This window comes from Glossina fuscipes, unplaced genomic scaffold, assembly GCF_014805625.2.
Source record: "Glossina fuscipes isolate IAEA_lab_2018 unplaced genomic scaffold, Yale_Gfus_2 0, whole genome shotgun sequence".
Taxonomy (NCBI): domain Eukaryota; kingdom Metazoa; phylum Arthropoda; class Insecta; order Diptera; family Glossinidae; genus Glossina; species Glossina fuscipes.
The window spans coordinates 31,517,456-31,540,601 of record NW_023998414.1 but is presented as its reverse complement, the minus strand read 5'-3'; the positions used below and the strand labels follow the sequence as shown (position 1 = coordinate 31,540,601).

At 33.5% G+C, this 23,146-nt stretch overlaps 1 protein-coding gene across 5 annotated transcripts in view; it reads right to left on the bottom strand.

Moving 5' to 3' along the window:
• Positions 1 to 23,146, bottom strand: part of LOC119636117 (carbonic anhydrase-related protein 10) — a 99,845-nt gene that overhangs the window by 359 nt on the left and 76,340 nt on the right. For all 5 annotated transcript variants that reach the window (XM_038031263.1, XM_038031282.1, XM_038031272.1 and 2 more), the window contains 3 exons: positions 11,784 to 11,879; positions 11,458 to 11,679; positions 86 to 269 (listed from right to left, as the gene is read on the bottom strand). In XM_038031263.1, the coding sequence (XP_037887191.1) occupies positions 86 to 269; positions 11,458 to 11,679; positions 11,784 to 11,879 (502 nt within the window). The remainder of the gene's footprint in view (positions 1 to 85; positions 270 to 11,457; positions 11,680 to 11,783; positions 11,880 to 23,146) is intronic.

The window sequence follows — 23,146 nt, the reverse complement described above, 5'->3', positions numbered from 1 at the left end:
TTTTTTTTTTTTTTTTTTTTTTTTTTTTTTTTTTTTTTTTTTGTGAATAAACAAATAACTATTGTTAATTTTTTAATAATCTTACCTTTATAGTAGACCTCACGGTACATTGTTGGACAAGCGGATTTACCATTAATTTTCGGAGTTTTAAAATCAATATTGGTACGTATGGGTCGATGTAATAAGGGTTGCGGCGGTCGATAATTATTGCCTAACGGAGCTTTTGGATGATCTGGACTGCCTTGCATAAGACGACGTAAAGCGTATAACTATATGAACGAAAGGAAACGGGAAAAAGAAAAAGATGTACAAAAAGGAAGATAACTTTAAAGTTTATTCAACTTTATGGCAGTATTTTACACACGTATGCATAAACAAGTAGTTATTTTGAAACTCTAATATATTCTACTTGTAGTCGGTTACTATCTAGCAGCATAATCTCATTTATAATTTTAGTAGAGAAAGCGCGGGCTTATACATACATACGTACATATATCACTAATTACATCGGTAAACCCTTATAAACAAAATATTATCAAATGCATTGCGACAGTGTCACTATTAATACAAATATTTATCAGAACTACTCTAAAAGTAATTTTACAACGGATTATAAACAATTGTGCATATAGATGATACAAGATACTTAACTATGATATACATAAATACATAAATGTAATTCTGGACTATCAGTTTTGAAAAAGACAAGCAGGAAGTTTTCAGCGATCACCTTGAAAAATTTCCTCTTTAGCAGAAGTTATTCTTACTCAACGAAAAGCGAAGTTGCAAACACTTGACATACATTCGCTATTTTGTATGAGAAAGCTATCCTCCATTTACTGCCAATGGAACAAATGGCCTGTCATACAACCGGCTGCCTATGATGACAAAATACCATGGACTAGAGAGCGAATTGCTGTCCCATCGATCATATTCTTCTTCTCATATTCTAGGTCCAGGGAATATTGTTTGTTAGCAAAACCCACAAGAATTGTTCAAGGACAAATATTTGGATCAAATGATAAGAAACTCCACCATGTTTTAAGAAATATGACAACTCGTTGTAAAAAAAAAAAAAATCATCGAAATATTGGAGTTAGATTGATTGTATTACTCTTGAAGGTGATTATGGCGACGTTCTTTGTAAAAGGTAAGATTTTTCCCTTAGTTCCGCGAATTATTGACCAACATATTAAGTGTATAAAGTCTACCAGTTTTTGTAGATGCAGTGGCGTTCAAGTTTGTCGAACCAATAATGTTCAGCCTACTTTCTTGAATTTTATGAGCCGTGACATTTGATACACGACTTCCATGTTAAGAGCACACCGTTCCATATATGTTAGTCTATCTAAGAATATAGACAAAATTTTTCTTTATTTTCAAAGTATTTAATGGCAAGGAGAATGAAAGATTATTAGGGATTGTAGTAGACTAGCAGGATGAAATTTCGAAGAAATTTTATTACGCAATAATAAAGACTTAAAGCATATTTATTTGTATCCTATAGTTAACTTTTATATCGAGCTATTCTAAAAGTCGATTTATTTTTTTTATTATTATTATCAGTTTGTTACGCAATGTTAACCACTGTATTTCGTTTTATTTATTCAGGATGCATAACTTAGTTGTTGTATATATTTAGCATTATGGTTAAAGCATATGTAAAATACTTAAAAATTGTAACGCTTGATTGAAGCAAGGGTTGTAGTTAATCTTAAAAATAAATATCAAATCTTCTCGCATACTAATACAGCAGCATCTCGTAGTACCTATAATACACTATTAAAGTTTTACTTGCTCTATGCGATAACTAAAGCAGCCATGGAGCCAAGCAGTCAGCCAAGCCAGTCACTGCATGGAGGAATTGATAAACAAGTCTGTTCAAGTTAAGTGTTCGTAATAGGAAGTCAACAACACTTAATCTACTTAATTTGTTTATCAATTGATACTGAAGAGATTTTTTTGGATTATATATTTTCCTTTATGCTAAAGATATCTTCTTCTTCTTTTTTTTTTTGTTTTACTTTATAATCTCTAATAGTGATAAAATGATGATAAAAACTATTAAAGAATTTGTTTACATGGACGATTTATTAAGATACAAGGCTTAAATGAAATTTTTATAGAAAAAGTTTAAATAATCGTCTACCGTCAGAAAATTATATGAGATTTTATGTAAACAGCAAGCAGAGTAATCGTTACATCGCATAAGGGGGGAAAAAAAATCGAAAACAAATTCAAATTTTAAACGGACTGTAGAAATTACATTTTTACCCATTATAGAAAATTCACAGACATATATGTAGAAAATTCCAATTTATTTAATTTTTTTTTTTTTTTTTTTTTTGTATGTATCATATAAGAGAAATATTTCAAAATTGACTTAAAACCGATCGATGTGAAAGGTAAATTTAAACACTTTGAGTTCTTTTGCCAAAGTTCGTGTCCCACATTACTCTTGTACGTCATAGTTATAAGAAAAATGAATATGTAAATAAAATATGAAACTCTCGCATTATTTTTATTGCAGTATGCGAATATAGATAAGGACTAAATGACGAGTTTTCATAAAAAAAAAAAAAAAACCAGGCAAAAACATATTCGACGTCATCAAGCGAAAGCTTAACAGCTGATCATAGCAAAACTGTTTACTTTATTAGCAAGGCATCATGCGATACTGAGAGTTAAAAATTTTAGTTTAAATAAGACAACGTGGGCAGTAACGGTATAGAGAGCTAGCAAATTTAATGAAATTTTTAGATTTCTATAAAAGACAGAGACTCTCAGTGGGTTGTAGAAGATTGCTTGTAGAACGGTTAGGAATATTGTAATTTTCCTTACCTAACAACATCGAGGAGAAGCCGGTAATAACTCGTATATAATAAAACTTCTTTACTTTACTTTACTTTAACTTTATAAAATAAACCTACATTTCTCTAAGGGGGATGAGCCTGACCAAACTCGTATAGTTTGATAACGCCTATATAGTCAGCTCGTCCAAGTTCAATCCGCATGTAGAGGTAAGTTTAAGCGGAATTTGTCAACATATTAAATATATGTAAATTGATATAATAATCCGGGATGAATTTCGAATATATTTCCTTCGGTTTCAATGGACATCAGATTGTGTAAGCAAGATTGGAGGAGGCGAAAATAGGATACTGAAGTAAATAATTTCGCACCATCGGCGTGCTTTGAAGCACTACAGTTTTATTCCATTCATCAATTTTGAATATACGGAAATCGCCTGAATAGAACTTAAATCCTTTAGTTTCAGAATTCGGGGACCGAATAAAAGACTTTTGTTTGCCTAAATAAAAGGACAGACTCTGACTTACTTAAGAAACACTGCACTTTGGAAAGAGCTCATAACGGGCTCGCCAAGCATTTTAATTATACGGATACCATTATATCGGGCCAGTCTGCTCAAGCAGGTGGGTATTGTGATTAAAATTACCGCTTATTTCAACGTGAGTGTGTTTCAATCGAACTATAAATTCTACATACGATTAATACTCCTTTTATCGAACTAAGGGATGTATTATAGAGAGAATATCTTGCCTTTTCCACTGTGGGGTTTATTTGATATCATTAGTAATGTTATACATTCTTGACTGTATATTAATGAGCATCTGATGCTAGCAAGCCGAAAACTAAACTTCCATTGTAAGAAGTGGATGATAGATTTCAAAATTCAACGTGAACCTGAGCCCAAAGTGAATTTGATAGTAAACGGAATCGTTAAAAATGTTTACGATTATCATGCGTATGTAATCAGGTATAATAAGTTCTCGTTCTCTATTTATCTCTCGTTACCTTGGTTGTTAACTTTTTAGCTTTTCTTTTTAAATTTCTTGCAGTTGATTGGCGTATTAATATTCGTTGTGTTGTACAGTTACATTAGAGTCAAACGAATTCTATTAATTATAGAAAGTGACAGTAGTTTTACAAAATCAACTTTACATATAAAGTCAATCATATTGATTTAATTATATGCATGGATGCACTAATGAAAAGATTTATCATACTCATTATCCATGTGGTCGAAAATTGTAAAATAGATTGTGTCATCGTGATCTATCGTCAGATAATTTTATTATGCCCCGAACTGAATCGTGGATCAACTCCCAACAATGGCTTTTTGGGGTTGCTTCAACTAGGACGGTCTCAATTTCAAAATCGCAGAATTCAATTTTCACTAGTGTCAGTTCTTCTAATCGATCGAAAGTATTAAGCGCGACTAACCTCTCAGTCTTCTGGATGTCAACATATATGGTGTTTTTGTCAAAGGTGAAATTTGAACAAACGAAAATATTTCTTATCCTGCCGTCTAATCAATGCGGTATAGGACATCTAGACATATCGTCCTGTGCCAAAGCCTTCCCATAATGCGTAACATTTAAATTGTCAGTCTTACTTAATCGCCCGGCTTTTAAAAGAACGATGTGTTGCATATATTAATAGCTTGGAAATGTACCTCTCTGGCCGAAAGAGTATTAATTTGTCTACTCAGCTCGATATTGCATTACCAGTCTTTGAATTAAATTTCTCTTGATGCTGCCAGTTGACGATTACTACTTTTAGTCATAGAGCAAAACGATTACTTGAGCAGCCTTTCAGTTCAAAAACACTTACCCTATAGTCTCTTTACCAACATACATTGGGCTATGGAGTTATATAGTGGCGTATAAATAATATCAAATAAATATAGCGATTACGTGACGACAATGCTCTAATAATCTTATTTATAGTAAATCGATTTTGTCCAATAGTAAAATAGAATTTAGGACAAGATTTTTAAACAAATTCGCAAACTTTGATTTGATTGGACGAATATTTTCATGTCTATTCTGATCAGTTAAGGAATTGCTGTAACAGATGACTAAAAGATCGAGCGACATATTTCGAGGCAGAATTTCACGCTGATCAACGTTGAGCGTACATTTTAAAAATATTGTATTTTTGGTATCGATGCGATATAAACAAAAATACTGAACCTATCAGTAGTCTGGCATAATGAAAAAATTTAGTTAACTCTATCTCTTTCGTTCTTTCGTTTCATTTTTATGTGAAAAATTTGGAAACTTTTCTGAAATTGAAGTTCTATTAATCATTAATAATTGGACTTGTCTTCCGTTATGCTGATATAACATATTTTACCACAACAGCTCTCTCTGAAGTCAAGGCTAGTATTAAAGCCCTCGTAGTAACCCTTTATCAATTTTAGTTGGGGATGGTCATGCTACACTTGGTACCATTACAGAAAAGTCAGACTTAAACGAAAGAAGACAAAGCTTGTATGCCGTCTTTTAACATTTCCCCTTGTCGAAGCCTGCAGTTTTCACTATAGCAAAATATCAATTGCTAAAAATCAATTATTAAAAATTTTATTAAGAAATCCCCGAGCATTCGTGAACACGAAATATTTCCATTGCGAAATTCCTATCTAGAAAACTTTTGGATTTGCAACTATGTAGCAAAGTTAGACCTGTTGATTGAATTAATATACGGAATCTTGTATAGATTATTGTTGCATCCAGTAAGCTTGAGTCTTTGAAGTATGTGACGCTTCATGAAAAATCCGGCACTATTTTATCGATTTTAGTGACGACACGTCTGGTTAGGCTTTATTTGCTTATTATCGTATATCGGTATCGATTTAATCAATCAAGCCGCAGATGTCATTGTAAATCAACAGATATCGATAAAAGAATATCATGGATGCCATGACGTTACATATAATTAGTTCGCGGGGAAAGACTACAAATCAGGTCTCTACATCAGCTTTAGACAATAAATGCCATTGACAAGGTGCATGGACCTCATCATCTCTCTCTCTCTCTCTCTCTCTCTCTCTCTCTCTCTCTTTCTCTTTCTATCCCTCTCATACTCTCTGTCTGACAAATATGACGACCTGGCGTTAAATAATATTGATTATAATTTCCCCCAAAAAAGACGTGATCTTCTCTTCTTTTATTTTATTTATATCACCTTCTACTGGACATTGTTACGTACTGAGTTACTTTTTTGTTTTGCATAAAGAAATTGTATTGTGCAATTATACACATACAATATATATCTATATATATATATATATATATACACATATACATATATATATATACATATATACATACATGTTTGCTTATGCCTGAATTGTAAAGAAGATCATAAAATTACTGTATCATTTCACACCGTTGAAATACTCTCTTAATTAAAGTTCAATATGTAGTATGTGCTAGTGTTCAGCGTGCGTATGTACTACTGCTATCGCCGCAATTAATGATAATGGTTTTTTACTTGCTTAATGCCCATGAAAAGAAAAAAAAAAAAACAAAAACAAAAAAACAAAATAAAAAGAAAAGCAGAAAAGATGCCCCGACCAAGTAAAGCTGGTCTGCTTAACTCAGCTCAATTTTGTTCAGTTCAGAGTCAACATCCGTTACTTAAAATTAACAGCAGATCAAAAGATTAAAATAAAAAAATAAAAAAAAATGAAAAAAAAATAAAAAAATAAAAAAAAAAAAAATCATAAAAAATATTGAGTATACTTACGATGAAGAACAAACTTACAGAATATTGTATATATGCATACACGCAATCCAGTAACGAATAGACAGGAAACAATTGCCGGCATTACTTCCGGTTGGCTAAATGTAACCTCACTAGCTTGCTGTCTGACTGGCAGACTGACTGCCTTGTCAAACTTGATATAGAAACAACCAACCAACTAGACAGCTACCAGTAGCTTGCACGGTATCATTGACGTTGTCACCGATGCCATCGTTAAACTACACAATTGTTTCCTTCTTGCGTCAATTTAAGCTTTAATTGCAATTTCTGCTATTCAACCCCAAAGTTATACATATATATATATATATATATATATAGCTATATATATATCTATATAGATAGATACATATATATATATATATATGTATATATAGAAACATAAATATATCCAAAGGTGTCTGCTTATACATATAAGTATAACATATAGCCGGCTGAATCCCGAGTTGCTTTAATTTTAGTGAATTACACAATTCTACGCTCACACATACGAACGCATATAAGTTTACATATATCATATGTATGCATGTATATGATGAGCTACATTTACGTATGAATGGCGCTGTGAAATTTTCTTAGCACGTTGGCGCAGAATGTTTAAACAGAGAGGTGTGTTCGTATATGTAGGTTTACGCGTTGTTGTTAAATCAGCTTCAGTTATTTTGGAGTTGGTGTTTAAAGTGTGTTCTTGTGCATTCAAGTGACTGCAACGAACAACGTACGGGCCACCGTGTGTTTTCATTTTTCTTTTCCCGTTCCCTTTTTCTTTTATTCTTTTGTCGACTTTCTTACTTGTGTAGTAAGCAAAGTCATGTGCCTGTCGTTGACAATATCATTGAACTCATTAAAGTGAGCTTACTAAGCTTACGCGGCAAGCCCCCCAGTCGCTTTAATGTCACACATAATTAACATGGTTGTAATTTTTGGAAGATTTCAAGCATTAAACTGCTGAAATGTTAACAAGCTCACGTAAACGTACACACGTGCCTATCCGCACTAACTTACATATACAATCAGCGAAGTGTTAAGATAATAATATTCACTATATACATTGACTTTAAGAGGTTACAGCTTTTACCTATGCATATTAATTAGGGCCAGTTTATTAAATTTAAAGCAAAATTTATAGTCGTTTCTTAGACATTTTGCAAAGCTAGCAACACTATGCATATATCAAGAACAATATTGTTCATCTTCAAAAGCATATTTTTAAAGCTGATTGTACTTTATTTTCTACAAATACTTTTCGTAGTAAAGCAAAAAATGACTTATGTATCACATACATTACATACTTTTGAATTCCGCACATATATTATACAATCCTGAGGATTGTTATAAAAGAAAAACTGTTTACAACAAATAATCAAAAGCCAAGATCGTAACGTAATGAAAAGAAAAAAAAGTATAGTCATCTTTGTCTATAACGGATGACTGACTAAAATAATTTACCGAACCTTTAAACTTAGTCTAGACGCGGGGAGAAAACAAGAGATAAAAACAAGCCTCTTGTATCTATATGGGTTCAATACACAGGCACAAGTACAAATGAATGAAAACATATATATGGCAGATATATAAATTGCCTCTCAAGAAATTCCAAAGAAATATATATCAATGCTCTCAGATCCCACGAAAGTGGGCATCGTTAGGTAAATGATTTTCAGGTCTTTTACGCATTTACTGCGTTGTGTAGATAGCCAAGCAGTTCTGTGTGATGCCTTTTTAGCCTATTGTACGAATGCGGATGGGAAATCTAGCCCGAATCTCTAACTTTTCTAAACAATTCTTAATAGACATTCAATCGCTCTTCTAGCGGCTTATTGGATACGGAATGAAAAATTTTCATGGTAAGTCGTCGTTGGATGAATATCGTTTGTCACTCATACCAATATATAGATGAGTTTTAAAGTAATCTGTTATTTTTAGATGTCCTAGTCCTCCTATTATTATTATTATTATTATTATTAACTGTGTGGGCAATCCGTACAGCGACTTGAAAGATATATTGCATTATTGCATATATTGCATATATTGATTAGGAGCAGTGTTAGGATACAGCGTTCCACGTTATAAGGTGCACGTCAAACACTTGGTTGCTGATTCTGCAGATGAATGTGATGGGACGTCTCACACGTCCCTTAATTGAATCTGCATGAAACGGCGATATCCATGTTTTTCAAGTGGTACCTGAGCGAATTATGATCTGCCTAGAAGCTTGTAATCAAGCGTAGATCCAGGAACTTACATGTCCTACTAAATATTTATAGCAACTTTTATAACTATGTCTTCTTGATTAACATCTGTTAAATATGGAGTATTTTTCTACAGTTTTTTGAATGCAGTTGCCCTGTAGGCGAGGCGAGACCATTGAATGGCTGATGAACGGGCAACCGTGAACTTTCTATCGACATCCGTCGGATAAAGCTGACAAATATGTCCAGCTGTTCTATCAAACATAACTGCGACGATTTCGAATCCTTCATAGGAATATTTCGATTGCACCAAACGTTTTATGTGTCCAGATTTTGCTCACATTGCGAAATCATACAAAAGATAAGAAACGAAAGTGCTTGATGCCTAATATGTAAACAAAATGGTGATTTTGTTAAGCAATGAACCAATCAACCGTCTCGTTATATAAGTTAATCCTGCGATATGACAAAGGAGGATATTGCAATAATCACGGAGCTCGACAGAAAGCAGTGGATCGATGAACCGAGCATACCACAAATTTGATTCAAACTATCTTAACCATTTTCTGGCAGAGCAAAATCTGGAGGAATTCATGCGTAGGAATGGGAAAGGGTCAAATCCTTGCGATGTGATAAGCATTCGCGGTCCATAAGTTCTACCACCGGAAGCAGTTATGTCTGCAGTAAATTTTCCAAAATGTATACGTAGGCTTGCCACGCTTGCCAAACAGGTATTGTGGCATTTACTCCTGCAGCGAGCACTAAGCGGATATCTGCGATATTAATGCGGACGTAACAGCGGTGAGTCGAGTTGTCTCAATTGAAAAAAATATCAGCACTAAAATGCTAGAATATGAGTTAATTGAGGAGAAGCTCTCTGCTTCTGCATATGATATCTTGAGTTGAATGAGTAATAGCATAGAAGACACTAGAAATAATCCAGCAGTTTGAAAATGTCACAATCTTTAACCGCTCAGAAGCGTTTCGTAAAAACCCACACTCTATTTCACATATGTTAAATTTTCTGAAATAGTAAAAAATCTATTGGATTTGGACTTGAATACCGTATAGTATAATTAAATAGGTAAAGGCATACTTTTCGTGGAAGCCCGTATACAAGATGGGGACTTGAAGCGTGAACCGATGCGTCTCAAATTTAGAAAATCTACTTTTCTTATCAAGGGTCTTATTATATTTCATTTAGTTTTGACCTAAAGTATAGACAACTTGACTATGGTGGTGGTCCCCAACGATCACTTTCAGGTTGAATTACGTGTATAAACCAGTTGTCACCATTAAAACTTCAATATGAAATTTTTGCCATATAAACGCTTACTTCTCGTTGGAAGGGTTTCAAAACTTGGCCCACTCGATGCATGCTTCTCACGTCTCTTTGTGATTGGTGTTGAAAAAACTTTGTTTTTCATATAATGACTTTTTCAACATAAAGTCCGATATTGGAAGTGGGTTCAAAAGCAATCAGATCTGGTGTACAGCATAAAAACTCAAAAAAGCGAAAAAAAAACAAACGTTTGACATTCGATTACATTGGGTTGGTATGGACGATTTATTTTCGTGCTGTACTGCAAGGTCACCAATAAAATAACCGACGCAATACCCATTTTCTTTTATGGATAGAGACGAGGAGATAGACATAGATAAGAGACGAGGAGATAGACACAGTTATGATTCTAGTCAAGAAAAATATATGTTTTATATGTTTTGTCTCTGAAACTCTGTACTGTGCATTGCAAATGTACGTACGTATAGGCAGATAATAATTGAAGCTTTATATCAAATGAGGGAGTACTAATGACTACGTAAAAGAAACGTTACGTCGCTCTGTTATAGAAATGTATGGCGCAAGACTAAGTCGTACAATAAACGGTATATAAAGCAATGACTTTGTTTCCTCTCTTCTTTTAAAGTGACCTCCAGGTTCGACTATTTGGCTCAACGTCGTCTATTGCTATTATTTTTTGCTATTGTTTTTTCACTGCTAATTTATATGCTACACAAATATTGAGCTCATTACTGTATTCCGTCTTATGGAAATGGTTCATAATGGTGTTTGGAGAATATTTAATTCTTGAGCGACGTCATGTTGCGCCGATCTTCCTCGGTCGTTTGAAGATTGACTGCTCGGCCAGACTGCAGCGTGTCTTTAAAATGGAATAGAAAGCGTGTAGACTCTTTGCTTGATAGTGAATCAACCGATAAAACATCATCGCTATAAGCATTGCGAACTTTTTCAAAAGTCGGCCAAGCATAAGCGTCTTGCTAGCAGTAATATTCCAAATTATAATGAATTTTTTTGGAAATTTCGCCAAAGTTTTAAAAAGCACTTACTTTCTTCTTAGTGAATTAAAAAAATAATAATTTCAAAAAAAAAGGCTGTGGGTTGGCATTTTTTTAAATGCTTTAGAGGTCGGCTTGATTGATTAACTTTCCCCAAAAGAAATGCCAGGAATTTTTCCCTTGACTTAATATTAGAGAATTGCTTATAAATAAAAAAAATATATATAATTTAAAAGCGTTCATGGTAGGAAATATGCATTGGTAATATAGCAGCGCTTATATTGTCGGTGAGTCTCCGATATGTGTATAAATTTATTTAAAATTATTTACAAGTTGGACTTTGCTCGCCAATACTTTATTAAAATATTATAATTTTCTATTTTATATTTGTACTTGCCTGCTGCTTTGTTATGTAAATAGGTTTATTTAATACCACCCATGTGACTGTTTCGTGGCAGGCTGGAGCTGTTGTGGAACCATCATAAGTCATGTAGTGATCGGTGTCGGGCAAAAGACCACGTATTGATAAGCGTTTCACAAATGCCTCATCACCACCGTAACGTATGCGTTCCAGCTGATCGGTAAGCATACGCAGCTCAGCGTTTGATAAATCTCCCAACTGAATTATTAAAATAAAAAATTGCAAAAAAAAAAAAGTATAAAATAAAAAGTTTAAAAAATTATTTTATTTTTACTGCTTCTATTATATATTATATTACCTACCTGTAATAATATAGAAACACCCACAATGCCTTGGGCTCTGTTCAGAGCATCCGAAAAGTTGTTATATAATTGAGAATTATAGCCAAATATCTGTATCTGTAAAAGAAATAAGCATAAAGAAATCTATGCATATATATTGTTACATATACATGTGCATATCCGCACGAATGCCTATGCAATGTGAAAAGACGGCACTATTATAAATTGTAATCAAATAAATACATTTGCTTAAAGAGTACATACTTAAGTAAAGCATATGCACATCTTGAAATATCTGAAAGAATCCAATGCCAGAGGATTTGAATGCACTTTAGCATTCAATCGAATGGTGAAAATAGAATAAAAGCTAAAATTCTGTTTAAGCTAATGTTTATATATCCATAACAAACATACATTTGCAACATTTCGTTAACTTTGATGTACACACCATTACGTATGCGCAAACATATGAAGGAATACGTATTTTCCACAAGGCATCTGCTTAACACATCAATCAATAATTTCCGGAACTGAAAGGACGAATGTCGTCTTTAACAAAAACACATTCATATTATTCTTGGAGCTTAAAGCTTCAACCCACAAATAACACCTGGGCAAGCTTCATTTTACTTTGACGAATTTGTTTACGACTTACACTAACTTTACCTGCTACGATGTTATTTGTGCTACTTTCAATGCAGCGAATATGGCTTAAGAACGTTAAAATTCGAATTGCTGCCCCACCCCTATGATTCTCGCGATCTCATATCTAGCGATTGTGATCCCGTTTAAAAATGTCAAATAAATGATCTTGAGGATCTTCGAAACGTTAGCAAGGCGTTGGCCTGTTTTTATCGCCCTCAAATGGCGTTATATTGATCAACAAAGTCTAGCTTAGCAAAAATTTACGATGAGGAAAAAATTTTTTCTCCAATCCCGGGACTTATTGATCAATGTAATACAATATTTATACAAATAAATGTAAATACGTAGGCGTTCAATAAGCAGGCAATTCAAACCACACCACTTTGAGTTACCATCGGCGAACAAGAGTATACTAAATTGTGTTCTTCCCTTTGTAACGCTTAGAGATCAGCCGTGAAAATCTCGTGATATTAGATAATCTGAAATATTTTAAACGTTTATCCACTTCACCCACAGCCTTGCATAATGTTCTGAACGCTGGGTTCAAATACGTTTTGTATTTTTCGATCAATTTTATATCATTTTAAAGTTTCGAACTCACTAAAAGATCAGCGAGTTAATCATTGAAAGCAAAAATACTTACTATTGGTCATTTCCCATTTCCCATTGTTACTTAGAACCAAATCGTTCTTAAGAAGCACTTGTACTTGAAATAGTAAAACAGTTCAATTAAATTTTGTCTTCAGAGTTAAAATATTCTTCTGAAATATTTCAATAGAAGCCGACTGGGAGGTATTTTGAGTGTCGTTGCATTCCTTTACACTTTGCAAAATATCCTATACGAATGCCTTGGTGAGAAATTTTTCTTGACTTTTTTTTTTTAAGAACAAACACATATGCATATTATCAGTAGAGTTGTAAATATTGAAGTTTATTATTTAGTTTGCCTCTTAGTTAGCGGAAGAAGATAAAATTAAGTAACGTGGGCGGTTGATGGAACACTACTGCAGCATTCTTGTCTGCAGTTGGGAATTCGTTTATTGGAAATAGTGTGTGAGTGAGAGTGAATGAGTTAAGTTACGTTGGTCGATCAAATTTTCAAAACGGTACTATTTGACGTTTGTCATCAACAAAGAAATAAAACGATTTCCAATTATCGATTTGATGGAGGCGATATCAGATACTGATACGTACACTTTACATATTCAACATAACTCTATTAATCGGTCCGTACATCCGTCTAGATATTCTTAACTCGTAATAACCGATGATTATGTGCTTGTAGTTCTGCAAACTAAGCTCGAAAGTGAATGCGTTCCGGCCAAAAGACAAGCTGAGAAAACTTCACAACAGAAAGATATAGTATACTTTATAGCTCAAATTACGATATATAATCGATATCGTTCTAAAGTATTTACCTGGTCCATACAAAAAAAAAAAAAAAAAAAAAAAAAAGGCAAAAACTTGTAAACCGTACCAGCAATTAAACTCTCAGTATGAAATGTTCGTCTTAAAGTGAGGGTCGTCAGAGGGACTTGTCAGCGTCGTAGATGTCTAATGACACAGGGATTAATAAAGTAAGAGCTTTACCCAAACACCTATAAATTTCTTATGTGTTTTCTTTATATTAGAAAGTGAAAAAATACTGAGCTTGAGCAATGATGTCGTTTTAATTTTACATTCCTCGCATAGTTGAAAAGCCTTTACAAAAAAACTTACTTCCAGTTTGCGTCCATCATGTACTAAACGGCACATTACTGACCAGAAGAACACTTCATATGAAAACTTCACATGCTAAACTGCTAAGTAAAATCTCTAAATAAAGTAAAAGGCGATGATTACTCTTAGATTTTGTAAAAATAATTCAATAATGATATCATGCATAAAATAGTGGAGCTACCTATCTACCTATCTAGATTGTTGCTTCTCGCTGCATGATCCTATAGATATGAGATTTGGAGTTCAACTGTCACTTTTGTGCAGTTTTTCGCGCAGTAAGTCCTTTAATACACGTATAAGTATCCTACAAGTTTCCATACCGTTCCGCATTACTGCCAAGCCGAGCAGATAAAAACGTTGTACCCCTTATCATCGTTTATGCGTTCACGAAGGGCAATCGCGTTATTCGCATGAAGGTTAACACGAGATATTTTTAATAACTAATAATAAATGTCGTAAAAAACTTCTCCCCACATCCTGTTCAACACTTGAGATTACTGTGTGTCACATCGGTTTCGACTCGTTTTTTCAGCGTTGATGCCACTTCTTAAGCATTCCATGACATTCTTTCGGTCAGCTCTTTTCAACTTGCAGTCGGTGTCGTTGTCATCGTCTTAGATCATTTTTCTTTGTTTTTCCCTGTTGTCCTGTGTCTGCGCTCTAAGAGTTCGAGTAGTAACTTGCTTCCCAGGACTACTGCAATTAACGTGAAACTGTACGTTAAGCTGGTATCCACCTCAGTGTGCAAAGCCATTTCCAAGTTGGATAGAAAATCTTAACTTTGCAGTAATTTTTATGCCCTTTCGGCTGGACTTTCCTTGAAATAACTGTCCCTATTTATGCTGAGCTCTTATTTTCATTGAAAGCCTGGCCCTGGCCCTTAGGGTGTTCAACGTTTCTTATTAGGTCTTGTAAAGACTTCTCGATATCCATTACTGCACTTTTGTATTCTTCGGCAGTACTGTGCTGTGACTGTAATGCTGCCCATTCTCACCTTTATGGGCGTTGTGTGTGCGTACGTGTTGCTATTAGTTTTACTAGTCGTCTTATTGTTATTATATACGTACACGACGGTATTCTAGTAAACATGTATGTATTTTCCTTCTATTATTGTCTTTATAATTGTTGCTGATTTGATATCGCAGATAAGTCTACTGACGCTAATTGTTTTATGTTATATATGCATATTTATTTATTCTCTATATATGTGTAAATAAATTTGCAAAGTATGGGTTTATCGGCTGCCAGGTAACGTAGATCATATGTATTGAAAACTCAAGCGTATTTGAGATTGAACTCGCGATCATTAAGTTGTTACTCGCAATCCTTTGCCTGCTCCGCTACTGATCTCTCTCTCTCTCTCTCTCTCTCTCTCTCTCTGTCTGCCTCTTTGTAAGTTCATATGTGTGCATGCGGGTTGTCGTTGTAGTTACTACAGTGTTGCTTGCAAACGCTATTGTTCTTCATATTCTTTTGTTATGACTCTTGCTTATTACGTTTCTGTTTATTTGCGGTGGGCGCATTTGATTCCACGACGTTATTTAGCTTTCGTTAGCATTCGTTTACAATGTTCCCTTAGAAATTTATACTTATCCGAATAGCACACTGTGTGAAAAATGCATCAGCAGTAAGATATGTATTCAAATTGCTGTTCATCCAATGTTCGCGAAACTAGCTACCCCATCCGTTCGAAAATATGGTTTACATTTGATAAAATATCTTGCGGTTAACTGAGCCACTGGTTATCCTGAATTTTATTTTCTTTTTTTATACGCACCACTGAAGCATGGGGATACATTCATTTGTCATAATGTTTGCAACACCCTAAAGACAATTTCAGAGATCCTAAAAAGCATTTATATACTTGGTCAGTATGAAATTCTGAACTGATTAAGCCGTGTCTGTCCGTCTACATGGTGCGGGTTGCTGACAATCGCCTGGTTGAAAAAATGGGAATAGTGCCTTGAAATTTAGTAGAAACATTGCAAGTTTTCTTACGCAGATTAGAATCGAACAAAGTCGATCGAAGAATACGCCTGAAGCAGCACATAAGCTGAGAACGCCTCTGTTTTCTAAAAGAAATAAAAAATTGGTTTTTTGCTGCTTGCAACTTGCATTATTCACCACAGCAGTAAAAATGTGCCAGAAATTTGAAAGTAGATTTTATGGGTGATGCTGTAGTATTTATACAAAAATAGTAAAAATTAACCACGCCTACCCTATATTATAGTGATGTCGTATAATTCGGTATTCGGGCACGACCCAATATGATTTTCGCACTTGCTTGGGCTAATTTCAAGGCGGAAGGACGTGCGTGCTCTAGCTAACGAGAAAGTTATATTGAAATTTGAAGCAAGAATAATTTTTCCGTAGAGGTATCTACGATTTAAAAGGCAAGGAATGGATAGATAATCGTATAATTTTGTTTATATAGGAATGCAGTGAAAGTGTATTAAATTTATTGAATTAAAATTTCATTTTAAATCAATTGCTCTCTCACTTGAGTGACGTGCATATAATATTGCATTATATAATATTGAATTGAACTGAATGAACATATATATATATATATTTTTTTTTGTAATAATTGTTAATAATCCTTACAATAAATTCTCGAAATTTCAAATTTTGGATTTGTGTCGTAAATTTCACCCAAGAATTACGTAGATACCTTCTCTACAAACGTATGACAGCGGTGTCTCAAATAAATTTCCGTTAGTCTTACATTCATATAAAAATATACGCACATATGTACTGCACTTATATAGATTATTGTGTTTACGACCACATAAAGGCATTCAACCATGTGCTATGCATAAGGCAAACAATTCATGTTTGCCGTAAATTTACACAAAATAATCCCAACTATCAACAAAACATGCATAAAGACAAATAACTACAAGAGCAATTACGCCAATAGATTTAATATTAACAGAACAAAAGCAAGAGAAAAAGCAAAAACCAGATCTATAACACTAAAATGCAACAAAAATGAAGACAAAGATACAAAATAAAAACAAAAACAAAACAAAAAAGTAACAACAACAACAACAATAACAACAACAATAACAACAATGACAATGACAATGATAAGAGAACGGAACACAACTGGTATCAGTAAAGTGGGTTATAATAGTGATGATGGGGTTTGTTATGCTTATGCAATGCATACGCGCGCACACACAAACACACGCATAAGGCATTTATGCGAATACTACTTTGTTTAACCTTGTTTTTACATGCATTTCATTTCATTTTTTCTTTTCTTTTTTTTTTTTTTTTCTTTACTATGAAATAAATTTCACAATAATACGGTTAAATGTATCTAAAGGAAAACTTTTTCACCAATTCTATTGTATGTATAGTCCTACTAGTATGTACATTTTATATACTATATATACATATGTATTTTCCATTTATTTATTTACTTTTAGTTCCCACAAATATTTTTTATTAACAAAATTAAGGAAGCACACCAAAAAAAAAATTAAAAATAAAAATAAATAAATAAAAAAAATGAAGAGAAACTGAAACAATAAAATAATTGTTTACAACAATATTATGTTGACTATTACTACTACTATTGCTACTACATTCCAGAAGGCTTATTTATACTCGCAGAAGCCATAAAAAGGCTTCGCACACACAGGCGGAGGCAAACAAAAAACGGGAATCTTTTATTTAAAATTTTCATTAATATTTATGTAACAATTTTGCAAATTTTTATACCGATATGTACAATTTTATAAATAACGCAAATAATTACACACTTACTCACTTACTTACTTATTTACTTACTTACTTCCCAAGTAATGCAATTAAGTGATGCATAACTTTATCGAAATAAAGCATAATATTTAAAACTTAAAAGTTATTAAGTCTAATAATAAAAGTAAGAATAAACTAAATTATGTAACTATGTAACTATGAATTGAATTAACGAATTAAATGAATTGAAATGAAATGAAATGAAATGAAATGAAATGAAATTAAAACTAAATACAGTTTAGATAGTGCAACTTATATATATTATATAATATAAACTAACAGCGAATCCTTTATGTTTGCTCTCCCTATGCATTTCTCTTGCATTGTTAATCCGTTTATTGCCTCTTCATTAGTTAGTAACACTATATATAGATAGATATATGCAACTGTGCAGACAAAAAACAAGGGCAACGAGTTGCATTGATTCTTGATATAAGCATTTTTAAAATCATCTTATATTTGTGCTAAAACAAGTATTTGTTTGCACAAATTTTTATGCACAAATATAATGAAAGTTTATACATACATATACATATATATATATATATATATGTCTACACATAAATTATCTCAATGATGTAAGTGCAAAATAATCACTTGTATTCGAAACATACACACATTATAACAACGCAATCTCACATATTGTGTTTCAAGTTAAACACTTGGCTCTGTTGAGTGCTTCTTCACACATATCCATACATCGCTCTCTCTCTCGTTCTCTCTCTCTCGTTCCCTCTCATAACGTACAGCCTTGCATATATGTATATGTATGTCAATATATATATATATATATATATATATATATATATATATATATGTATATGCATATGTTATACGCAATAGACATTGTTCATTATTGTCTAGAATTTCCGTATGCTAAGGACTTGTATGTGTCTCTGCATTCATATCTGTTTGTATATCGAATATATGTACATTGAGGGGCTTAATGGCTTAATTGTTACCGGTATTAATGATGCTCTAAAGCAAATGTCGTAAATTAGTTATGTAAACATTTCTACGGTTTTACTTTTCACGAGATTATAATTGTTCTATCTCTGTCTCTCCTTATAAAGTATTTGCATTAAAAATCGCTAGATTGGTTAACTAATTATTTTCGCTTTTAATGATCCTCTCTTTTGAGAGAGAAACACAATATCATTTGGTTTTTATATTCATTGCCACGCCCAGAAGGCAGCTCAACACAGAATCAACAAAGTATATACATATTCTTGCTCCCCATCAAATTCTGAATTTGAATTTAAGCATGTCCATCCATCCGGCGATGTAATGTCTGTTGTAAACATTCTTCTCGCCAGCAAAAAATGAACTTATCGACTTGAAGCGACCACAGTTCTACACACACAAACCGAGAACAACTCGGTTTTTTAAAAAGCATAAAAAACTGGTTTTTTGCTCATTACCCATATACTGCAACAGATAAATGAAGAAAAATTTTAACGTAAACTCTATGGTCGATGCTGTAGTGCCTATGCAAAAATAAAAAAAAAAACCGCCCACGCCTACTGTATCAAAATTGAATTTTCAAATACTTTTGCTTCTTTTACTATTTTGTCTCTTTTAAGATGACGGTGGTGGCCATAGAAGACTCGATCGTGATTAAAATTTGGCACAGAGCACATGTACCAATAGCTCAAACGCAACTTGGTGCCAACAGTAAATTTATATATTGAAGATTTTATAAAAGTTAAACCGTCATATGTTCTCATTGATTTAGCATGAAAAGCATCGTAATTTTAGAGACAATGAGCCCAATCACCTTGAGTTTTACCTTGAAAATTATTATCAAGTACTAATTTTTCACCATCGTCGAGATTTCCTTAAGGAAAAGCACTTACTCATATTTTAATGCGGGGCTATTTTAATGTCGGCCGTGCGATTTCAAAAAAGATAACTGTTCTCAACTCACGACATATGCACAAGCTTGTTGCAGAATCATCCAGCTAGACTATCCAATTGGGAGTATCGACGCTGATCATAACCTTGGGTTGTCACCTCTTTTCCTTTGACTAGATAATGTTGTAGATAGTGTTGTGAATTAAAAGATATCACGAATGCATTTTACTGCACAGATACTTTCCAATATAAGATTCTGTAGATTTTCAACGTCATTTGACATCTCATTCACAAGGATGTATGCGTTTTGTGAGCTTGCTCGCTTCTTTAGAGTAAGATATCTGCGTTCGGACCACATCAGTGTCCGTAATTAATTGATTTCCTTTCGATAACATAAATATTTGCTCTTGTGCCATGCCATAGGTTCTTTTCTTTTTCATGTTCATCAGAGAATTCTCAAAGCCTTCAGTCACTTTGGTCTTCATATATACAGAACACTTTTTAATGATGCTTCCTTCATCAATCTCTCTTATCGTAACTGGCACAAATATATTATATTTAAATACTTTACTCTTTTATGGAATGAGAGGTATTCATCCCGGATACTACCACGACTTGGGTAAAAGGTAGGCACGCCGAGTAGGCAATAATTAATTACACTTCTTAGTTGGCATTATCGATAAAAAAATGGAATCAAGTGCAGTGTTATGCCTTTACGATACACGCAGCTTATCTACGGTGTATAGAAATCTTGCGAGGTATAAATATAGAGGTTTTAGTACAGTGTGAGCATAACAATTTATGAATTAGTGATAAACAAAAGACACTAATATTATAACATTAGAGGATTTACTTTATATCATTTATTAAAAGTGTTGGTATTCTTCGCTTCAGGGTTATCAGCTCTTTAGGCTTCAGATCGTTCTCGTTAACGTTTTTATTGAGCTCCAGACTATATGTTGGCTTCGAATTGAAAATTATGTTGTGTGCGACCAAAGTTTCCATTTTTTCATCTCATATTTTTCGAATCTAAATATTACACCAGCGGAGGTCAGAGTGACACATTTAAAAGCCAATACAGGCAGGTAGTGAAGCTGTTTAATGTTCAATTAGTGCATAATGACTTTTTACCGCATATTCGAGCGATTTCTTCAATATGTTTAACATGTTGCTTACAAGTCTTGCTTAATGCTAACGTGAATAATTTGGGTTGTGTTCGTGTGACTTCAATCCAACATTGACTTGCACTTGGATTATATTCTTCATTAGATGTGTCAGAATGTTCTTGAGAATATTCAAAGAACTGGAAACAACCTTGGGTTCGAAGAGCATCTGATAGGGAAAGAACTAAGTTCGAGCGAATAATCCGCCGGAAGAACTAATGAGTGGCAACACGAGTGAACAGGATAAACTCTGAGCGGATTAGCTTACGAACGAGTTGAAGAACGATGAGATTAAATGATGGACAAAATTTTAAATGACGGTTAATGGCGAAAGGACTGATGTGGGGACAGAATAGAGGATGAACGAACCGAAAAATCTAGAGGTAAAAGGATTAGTGAGGAATAGCAAGGCAACTTAACGGGTCGATAAATTGATAGATGGATAATAATAAGTAATAAATAGACTGAACTATGAGATAGATGAACACATGTCAACCGCTCTTTATACGTGAAGCCAGCGCTTACAAGTATTGGTAATATTTTTAATTTTAGATTTATAAGAAAATGTTAAGAAACATTTGATAATCATGAACGGGATTATACAATACGTACAATACGTGGCTCTTACGTATTTGACATTTTGGCCGAACCACTCATCTTTAAATTCATTAAATATCTTCAATGCATGATCCATTAAACGGCACAAATATTTGAAAATCGTTTAGTCTACGTCTACTTGTTTGAGAGTTCAGTCCACGAAATAATTCATAAAACATTTGGTTGCTTTCATTTAATAAGCAAGATACATGTATGTATGTATATACATATAACTATATATTTTGGAAAAATAGCGCAACGTTCTAAACTGAAGAAAAATAATTAGTTATTTTGGCAATATGCATCGCTTGCACATCGATACACCAGCGTTTACATACAATCGTTGCCACCATGATCCACATCAAGCTAACATGAAATGTTCCTTTCATGGCCAAGAGAGAGAGAGAGAGAGAGAGAGAGAGAGAGAGAGAGAGAGAGAGAGAGAGAGAGAGAGAGAGAGAGAGAGAGAGAGAGAGAGAGAGAGAGAGAGAGAGAGAGAGAGAGAGAGAAAATACGGAAAATGTTAAAATACAGAGGTCCGCTAATCCTTCTTACAAAGACATATTTTCCATTTTTATTTAAGTTTTTTAGAAAATTTTCTGAATCATGTCTTCGCTCGCCTTGAATTCCTCCATTACGTACCTAAGAGCGGAATTAACATACCATGAAATAATTTTACAGACATTTTCGCCACTTAACCTGTAGATTTTTGTTTTTCATATCAATGTGGTGGCGGGGTGTCCTCGCTAATAGATCACCGTGATCACCTACACGAACTTTGTCTCAAGGACAGTATATCGATCTATTGAAAGAAAATTTGATATAAAACAATAGTGTTTTTGTGGGAAGTTTACCGAAAAGATTGTTATCTTAAGTACTAGAAGTTTGAAATACGTAGATCGATTCTGATGATGTCGATCTAATTTTATGCACAGCGTTTGGATTACACAGCAGTTCAGTGGAATGTGTTCTTTACCTTCAAAAAGTTTCGATATTTTTTACTCAATACTGCGTATATATAAACCTTATGGACACGTACATACATACATACATACATATACACTGACATATGTGAACATGTATATGAATAAATAAACAAATAAATGAATAGATATATATATATATATATATATATAAACACATATATGCAAACATATATCTATATACAAACATAAGCACGCGCCAACTATTCTCTCTATACGAAAGTTATGCATGCATGCCTTAAGTAACTAAAAATTTATGCATGTACTTGTGTACACACAACCTTCTCGAACTCTCGCACAGCGTTATAAAAAGGTTGGTAACAACATTATATTCGATTGTTCGTCTAGTCTCTAAATGTGGGGAGTATGCGTATGCCTAACTGTTCGAAAGTTTAACAATAGATGAACTGTCATTAAGTGACATGTCACATCTGCATGTTGATCAATATCACTGGAAACATCACAATTTCGTTTCATATAAATGCATTTTCTAATACGCACACACTCACACGCACCCACACAAACACACACACTTACACACAGACACACACACATATATATATATATATATATATATATATATAATACTCTTACGAAATAGAATCACGCACACACACACACACACACACACACACACACACACACACACACACAC